This window comes from Ciona intestinalis, chromosome 11 (assembly GCF_000224145.3).
Source record: "Ciona intestinalis chromosome 11, KH, whole genome shotgun sequence".
Classification (NCBI taxonomy): Eukaryota; Metazoa; Chordata; class Ascidiacea; order Phlebobranchia; family Cionidae; genus Ciona; species Ciona intestinalis.
The window spans coordinates 1,678,572-1,687,759 of NC_020176.2; the positions used below are offsets into that span (position 1 = coordinate 1,678,572).

At 34.3% G+C, this 9,188-nt stretch overlaps 1 protein-coding gene across 1 annotated transcript; it reads left to right on the forward strand.

Annotated features, from left to right (window-relative positions):
- Positions 1-6,605: 6,605 nt before the first annotated feature.
- LOC100179388 (troponin I, slow skeletal muscle) lies at positions 6,606-9,008 on the forward strand. Its single transcript, XM_002119086.5, has 7 exons — positions 6,606-6,696; positions 7,058-7,114; positions 7,204-7,287; positions 7,567-7,746; positions 7,912-8,001; positions 8,266-8,448; positions 8,726-9,008. The coding sequence occupies exons 1-7, from the start codon at positions 6,685-6,687 to the stop codon at positions 8,807-8,809; spliced, it is 690 nt and encodes a 229-aa protein (XP_002119122.1). The 5' UTR covers positions 6,606-6,684; the 3' UTR covers positions 8,810-9,008.
- Positions 9,009-9,188: the final 180 nt, after the last annotated feature.

The following is a 9,188-nucleotide window of genomic DNA, read 5'->3' on the forward strand; positions in this document are numbered from 1 at the left end:
GACAAGGAAATAGTCGGCGTATTTAATGAACCGGCAAATTCGCCCGAAGTATATCGTGCATGTAGTATGCAATACGGAAACCAAAACCACCATCTTTGTTCTTTTGCAAGATAGCTAAGTCCAGAGTCGTATAAACACCGAGTAGTCCAACTGCCGTCTATGTGTGTCCAAAATAGAGCAAAAGTGGTGACTTTGACAATGGGTTTAAACGAACTTGTTAAGTTTTGTTTGTGTTCTCCTTTTGTGGGAAGGTGTAAAACAGCTTCTATTTACCTTACCAAACATTTTTTAGAAAAAATGTATAAATTTAACCGCATTAAATGACTAAAATGTCGCAAATCAACCGCTTTTAATTCTAATTTTTGACTTTTTTTGACACAGAAAACAAACAACACATGTTTTTTACATTTTTCAACCTTTAAATTTGTTTTTAGGGCCAAGTTTTTCTGTAATTTACCGAAAAACATACATTTTCCCTATACCTACTGTGTTATTTTGGACCCAAATTGCCGTTCAATTTGTGTTTTACGTAACAATGGGTTGGACTACTCGGTATTTCTATGGCTCTGGCTAAGTCAAATCATAGACAACTTAGTCTATCTTTGGTCTATCTATGGTAAAATCAAATTATGATTTCAATGGACTTTGAGTAGATCACGTTTATTAAGGTTAAAATAAAAGATTCGTGTGTAGCACAACTGTAAACAAACTTTGCCACCATCGCCGTTTGCAAGCGCCGTGGCATAGTGGTTAACGCACAGAGGTAATGGGTTCAAGGCTCGACGCTGCTACCATTGTGGGCGTATGCGTTCTTGGGCAAAACACGTAACGACAATTGCTCCAACCCAGTGGTCACCAAATTATCAACCATAGATAAAAAAAAACACAAAAAAAAAACAATCATCCACAAAGTACCATACATGGTAACTCGTAAGCTGGCACGAGGTGTTAAACCCGTGTGATAACGACTGTCGTTTTCCGGTCACGCGAGGATAAAGTAGGTTAAATTCATTTATGCATTACATTTATTCATGAGCTAATTTGCGTCAGTTTCCGTATGCATTATAATTTAAGCGGCGGTACACTGCACAGACTAAAGCATAGTAACAGGTGAGGATTAATTTCAAAATATCTTTATAAAAGAAAATAAGAATAGCCTACCAACAACGAACAAAAGTTAAGCTCTAAAGACTAACTATAGGCACGTATAGTTACAATAGTGGCCTATAGGCACGGATAGTTGCATTCGTTTCTTGCTGTTGCGCGTGGCCATAGGAGGGCAAGGAAAGATGGGACACCTTTTCATTCATTCTCGTTTAATTTGATAGTTAACACAGATCATATTAAGAGTTAGAAAACCGTATCCTCACGACTGCTATTTTTCGTTTTTAATCTCACAAACGAATGAAACAGCGTCAAAACAGCGTGTATACAGTGTGTATACTTGTGAGGTAGAGCATCCACACATCGACTAAAGGAACAAAAACAATAGAAACATAATTGTTTAGTTAAACGTTATATATTATTTTTTTGGTACATATTGGGTATTGCCACACTGTTTTTGTGCAAGCCACTTTTCATGAATTATCTTCAAGTGCAAGTGACTGAATTTGTAATATAATTTTCATATACTATCTAGTTATTATAACATATTATATTATATTATATCTGAAAAACCCCTGAGATATAAATTATTGAGTTAAAAGCAAACCTTTTAAAGTTTGGCAATAAAAACCTACAAACTGCAGTACTGTGTGGGGGAAAATGGGACACTAATGAAATATTTTTACATTTACAGTATTCTGCAACTTGTAGTAAACCTACCGAAATTAACAGACTGTGCAAGTTTCTTGGTCATGTAAACTTTAGAGATATAACTTTAAAACTATACTTTTTGTTGCATTTATCACAAAATAAAGTCGTATTGACCCCTGCCTATTTTCTCATGTTTATATCTCAGTTTTATCTTAGGTGAAATTTTACATATTTGAAAACACACAAGATAAGATGGGACAGTTTAAAATCATTGTTAATTTTGATTATTAAGTGTATTTATAAATAGGAATATACGTGAATAACACGAAATAATACTGTACGCTTTGAAAATTAAGTCGAAACATTCTTTTTCTTGCTCTACTGCTATATTTTTTAACATGTTACCTATAGCCTCGCAGGGCACGGCAACGACAGCAGTCGTTATAACACGTGTGTTCTGTTTCATACACTTCGTGCCATCAGCTTACGTATGCAACTTTGTAGGTGATTGCTTTTTAAAGATTTTTTATTTTTGTTTATATATATCGCTGACAATTTGAACAACCCATTAGTGATCACTAGGTTGAAGCAAGTGTCGTTATGCGTCTTGTCCAAGGTAGCGGCGATGAGCTTTGAATCCGTAACCTCTAGGTTGGAGGCGTGCGCGCTAAACATTCTGCCACGGCGCCATAGTTGTATAAAAAATGCTATTGTTCAAACAATAATAGGTATTGTTACAACATCAATGGATAAGTATTGTATCTTACAAATGCATTTAAATTTATAATAAGATAAATTTATACTCTAGTTTGTATCTTTGTCACAAGTTATGTATTGCGATACTGATGTGTTTGGAAAAAGCTGCTTCTCATAATTTTTCTCTGGGTGCCTGTGACTAAATTTCGAATATATTTTCCGAACATTTCTTGTTTTTGCAACACTATATCATATTATAAGCTTTAAAAAACTGTCCCAATATGCCCCATATCAAAACCTACCATACGCTATACTAAAGTCTGGTTTACACAAACACACTGTAATAGTATAGGTTATCTATACTCATTTTTTGTTTAATACTCTTTTGTCTTTATACTCACCTTGCAAAATGTATTTATTGTTATACCTATTACTTAAAATAAAGATATTTATATTTATCTTTTTTGAAACTTAACTTAATGCCGGTTCAACTTTAGTTCAAAATTGCAAATATTTATTAAACACCAACATTTAGATGTGACCCACCAAGATATAGTGGGCTGTGACCCCCGGGTACAACCTAAACTCAGTCATTTCAGTGACGTGCAGTACTGGTTTCAAAGCTCTTGACAAAAACAGCTACTGTAGTTTGGAAAACGTTTGGTATCCACGTCCATACTGTTACCGTGACAGTAAGTATTTTGTAAAAAAATCTATATTTATTATAAAGTATAAAACCACCTTTAGTGTTCTGCGACGCGCCGAGATTAGTGAATGGAACTCACAGCCCACTTAAGTCAAGCTACAGTTTTAAAAAGTCCTATCTCTTACTCTCACTATATAAACAGTTGAGAATGATAGAGGGAGTGTGTAACTTACTTTATCCTCGCGTGGCCGAAAAAAAGTTATAACACGGGTGTTCATACACCACGTGCCAGCTTACGAGTTACCATGCGTAGTCATGTGTAGTACAATGGGGGAAGATAGGACACTTAAGCACATATTGCCAAATATTTCCAAAATCAAAATAGATGACGATTTTTGGTTAATACCACGAATTAGTACTATCATTCCTTTATCAATCGACAACAATTTATTAAAATATAATACAACGCACGAGGAGATTAGCAATCCGCACAACAAGTGAACTTTTACAAATTCGAAAACACACATGATAAGATGGGACAGTTTAAAATCATTGTTAATTTTGATTATTAAGTGTATTTATAAATAGGATATATACGTAAATAACACGAAATAATACTGTACGCTTTGAAAATTAAGTCTAAACATTATTTTTCATGCCCTACTGCTATATTTTTTAACATGTTACCTATACATTATATTATTGCATAACAATTGGTAATGTTCGAACGTCAATGGATAAATATTGTATCCTACAAATGTATATGAACTTGTAATAACAGAAAATTGATAATAACCATAGATAAAGTTTTTATTTTTGCTACAAATTGGGTATTACTACTCTGTTTTTGGCACAAGCCATAACTTCTTAAATTATCACCAAGTGCAAATGACCAAATTTCGAATATATTTTTAAAATATTATCTTTTTATTATATCAGTATCTTATAGCTGAAAACCCCCTGAGGTATAAATTACTAAATTAAAAGGAAATCTTTCAAAGTTTGGCAATGAAAACATACAAAACTACAATGTGGGAGAAGATGGGACTCTAAATTGAAATATATTTACATTAGCAGTATTCTGAAACTTGTAGTTAACCTACCGAGTTTAACAGGCTGTGCTAGTTTCTTGCCATGTAAACTTCATATATATAATGTTAAACTGATATTTTTTTGTTGTTTTTATCTCAAATTAAAGTCATATTGACCCCTGCCTATTTTCTTGTATTCTTTTACAAAATTAAAACTAGTTTTATGAGACAAAATTAAACTGTAAGAAATATTCCAGGTTGGTTTATGAAGCTATGAAACTATAGTTTAATCGTTCTCCCACGCAAAATAAAATAAAAATTCGGTCTTACTATCATTTAGCGAGCATTAAAAAATAGCACCTTACTATTTCGCATTTTTTTACCTGTTTAAAGTATACTGTTTCTATTTTACATATTTTTTTTAATATTTAAAAACAGTAATCAGCTTTGACGAGCGTTTTATAAAGTCGTGATAATACTGTCGAATAATTCTGTAACCTTATTTCCCTGAATATCATTAAATGGGGGTCCGTAAAAAGAAAATTAAAAAAAGTCTCGTCTGACAAAGTGTCCCATCTTCCCCCACCCTACTATATTATCCCTTATTACACAATCGTGTTTTAACAACCAACAACGCTCGTTGAGAGTTATGAGGATAACTCTGTAAATATTTTTTGTTTAATACCACAAAGGACAATATAAACCGAAATAAAAACATGGACACTCTCACCCCAACCTATCCTATACATAACTTTACGTTTCAGCTGTAGAAGAAGTTACTACAAGCGATGGAGACGCTTGATCAACATTAACCGCAAGAATCGTTTACAATAAACCAACACAGCATTCACATTATTAGTGTATATACAACGTATAATGTCACCCAGCGCCTATCATTCTTTACTTCAACTATAATAAAAACACCACAAAATATATCTGCATCTTCTATTATCATTATGAATGAATGAGTGAATGAACGGATATAACTTGCTTTATCCTTGCTTGGCTGAAAAACGACAGTCGTTATAAAACACAGGCGTTCTGTTTCATACACCTCGTGCCAGCTTACGAGTAACCAAGTATGTTACTTCGTGGGTGATTACTTTTTTTTTATTTGGGTTGGGGCAATTGCCGTCGAGTGTCTGGGTTGGGGCAATTGCCGTCGAGTGTCTGGGTTGGGGCAATTGCCGTCGAGTGTCTGGGTTGGGGCAATTGCCGTCGAGTGTCTTGCTCAAGGTCAAATAAACTCCCACAGAGCACAGGCAGCGACATAACCCCTTAATTTAGTTAGGTTAACTACAAGTTGCAAAATATTACCAATTTTCAATTTTAAACCTTTGAACTTTGTCTTCAATCTTGCCCCACTTTGTAGTTTCAAATATAATATACTGATACAAAAACAAGATAAGTTTTGGAAAATCTAATTGAAACTTATACACATTTTGCTGGTCATCTGCCGCCCCAGCAGACTATATAGGAAATCAAATTGAATAAATCAACGCACTCAATTTTCAGCAGGACTTTACTTTTCGTGGCGAGCAGCAAAAAGCGGATGCTAATTTCGATAATATTTGGATTTGTTTTACATTATTTAGAAAACGGGTTTCAAATTGATAAAACTGCATATTGGTAATAATTAATGTGGAAAACTCTTAAGAGACAACTGAGTGGCATGCAGGGCATCGCAATAACAGCGTCTGCTGCGTGTCAACTCGACAGCGGGGTAGGTGCTTGTGACGTCATACTGCAGCTGTTATCGCCTGAGCAGCAGTGTTCCCCGTGATTTTTTGCTGTGATTCAAATTTATTGATTACAAATATAAAAATTATATTATATTATACTTAATCAATGTAAAGTATTGATATAAGCATATTTCGTTAATTTAACCGAAATTAGCTATAGTTTAAGCAGTTTCCAGAGGTTTACATTAGTACGGCGGCAACACTCGTTCTATATTAAATCCAGACAACAAGAACTTCTTCTTCGTTTAGTCCTTCGATATTCTATTTAAGGGAGCTTACAGCATCCATCCAACATCGGTAATCAAGAATCTGTTAACCTTGTTTAGTCACAGAGAAAGGTTCATGCATTTAAGAACCCCTTAGTGAATTTAAAGAATTTTCTTGTAGAAAGGGCCGCATAGTGGCCATGAATACTATGGTTAACTATTAGCTTAGTTGAGTTTATCATGCTCAATATTTTTATCATTTAGATTTTCTGAAGGGTTTAAAATTAAAAGCCTATTAAGCATATTTATTTAAATATAAGTTTATCCTCTCAGGGTTGTGATAGTGATAACTTATCAGGATTTATAACTATAGCGCAATACTGAATTTATCAAGCTGATAAGACTACCAGTACCTGCGTAAAACCTTTAGGAAGTCTAAATAGATACTTACTCTTCAGTAACTGAATGCAACCTGTATAAACGGAATATTGCAGAGTTATATTTTTATCGTTTATATCCTTGTAGTTCACTAATGCATTTTCATCTTCAGCAGTATCAATTGGTTAAGTAGGTCTTAGTTTGGCTTAGCAACACAGCAAAACAGCACCATGTCGGAAGAGGTAAGATGGGATATTTTAAATATAGGCCTATAGTAAGGTGGGGGAAGATGGGACGCCTTTTTATTGTATTTTCTCGTCCCCTTTTGTAGTAAACAAAAAACAAAAAAAAATAAAACCGTATCTTTATGTCTCCAAAAAAACGTTGTTAATTTTTAAAACGATCAGGATATTTGGGTAGTAAGTGCTACAGGTCTTCCCCCATCTTCCCCCATTACCAGTACTACATTAATTGCAAAACTGAAGCAGCCGCAGTGGTATGTCGATATTTAAGTTCTAGTGATGCTTCGAAGGCTATTTTATAAGTTGTGAAAATGCAAATTGATAAAAATGATTTTATAAAACCGTTTACTGGGAAATATAGGAATCGTCTGAATCAGAGGTTTCGACCAGTGAGGATGAAAGTGAACAAGAAGACGAGGTTACGTCACAATGCACGTTATTACACAGAGCACAGTATAATATAAAACCAAAAATCAAATCACGTTAGACTTACTTTTCGTTTGGTAGATTGAGGTACCGCCAGTAAAACAAGAACCTGTTGTAAAAGAACAACCGAAACCAGCAGTAGAATCTCATAATGTTGAAGAAAAGGTTAAATACTATATAGACACAGAGGCTCGTGCATGTTCACACTAAACGCGCGCTTTAATGTTTTAATTAATGGAGTATTGCACTACACAACTAGAACGGCGCCGCACTGAAAATGCTTCGTATGCAATGATGTCGAAGTAAATAGATTGTTTACATTTACGTTTTTAAAGTGGAATATTTAATACTTAGCGAGGCCTCACTTATTACCGCACCAATTTCGATATATGATAATGTCTGCACCAGAAACATACCATTTTGCTAACAATGTAATCTTTCAAGAGCGGAGTTCGCAAAATGACCCACCAGCGCAAGATGATGCTCAAGTCGCTCATGCTTAACAAAGCACGAGAAGATTTGAAGCGAGAAATGGAACAAAAGGCGGAGGCGAAAAAAGCTGAGCTGAGTCAACGACTTGAGCCCCTTAGCGGCTTAAATTCCATGTCATCACAAGAACTCATGGTAGGCATGCATGATCAACAAACTATCAAAACACCAGTCACATAAGTTTTACCACTCCTACCTTATCGTAATAATATCGATATACACCATTACCATATGAATACCTAGAGTTAAACGATATTTTTGGGGCATGAATTGCTAAAGTTTATGATTTATCACTTACAGGATCTCTGCCGAGAACTCCATGGTAAAATCGACAAAGTTGATGAACAGCGATTTGACATTGAGGCAAGAGTAAAGAAGAATGATACTGAGGTATAAATCAAATCACTTACAAAAATATTAAAACAATAATTAGAAAAAACACTGAAAACGCATTACACAGTAAGGTGGGGGAATACGAGACACCTTTAGCACATATTATCCCAATTGTAAACAATTAACAACGGTGTATGGGAGTCGTGAGGATACAATTTTATAATTCTTTGAATGTTCTTTGTTTTTATCAAACGGACGAGAAAATAAAATAAAAAGCGTTCCATCTTCTCCCACCTTACTACATTTATCGTCCTCGAACAGATTGAAGAGTTGAACCAGAAAATCTTTGATCTTCGTGGCAAATTCAAGCGACCACCACTGAGACGTGTAAGGATGTCAGCTGACCAGATGTTGCGAGCTCTGCTTGGTTCGAAACACAAAGTGTCCATGGATTTACGATCCAACCTCAAATCCGTCAAGAAGGGAGGAGAGAAGAAGGAAGACGTAAGTTGACGTTTAAAATTATTATAATCTCTTTTTTATGGCTTTTTTATTATAAAATTTAAAAAAGATATATAAAAATATTATTATATTTTTTATATAAAAAAATTATTATAAAAAATGAATAACTTTACATATTTATAAAACACAGTTGTCTGGTTCACATACACGCGGTTTATAATTCTAAACAGCGCATTTGAGTAAAAATATTAGCTTTCTATAATTTAGTATTGTATATAAAAAAACTAGTAAATTAACATAATGTTGCTATTTTCCCAAGGCCGAGGTTAAAGATTGGAGAGACAACATTGAAGCCAAGCAAGGAATGGGCGGAAAAAAGGCCGTTTTTGAGGGAGCTCAATAAACCTGTTATTAATTTATCCACAAAAAAGAATTTCACAGAGTATTGCTATAATGTTATACGAATAATTTTTGCAACATTCGAAATAAAATAACGAACAATTAACCACATTTTGTGATTTATGTTTGTTGCCTGGTTTTACGTATTTTTCCGTGGGCATGTTGCTTAGAATACACACAAATAAATCAATTGTTGAAACTTTGTTTTGTTGGAGATTGTGTATTGGAGGCAGCCATACGTTCACAGGTTAATTAGTTTTGACTCATCCATATGGCACAAAATTCAATCGTTTAGCGCGAATTAGAAGATCACTAAGCGTTCTTGTACGCTACACCAGAACAATAGTTTTGAGTAGTAGTAGTTACAAGTAGTAGTTACAACA

Coding starts and splice junctions, on each gene's coding strand:
- LOC100179388 (XM_002119086.5), top strand. Junction 7,747..7,911: donor TGTCATCACAAGAACTCATG/GTAGGCATGCAT, acceptor TATCACTTACAG/GATCTCTGCCGAGAACTCCA. Junction 8,449..8,725: donor GAGGAGAGAAGAAGGAAGAC/GTAAGTTGACGT, acceptor TATTTTCCCAAG/GCCGAGGTTAAAGATTGGAG.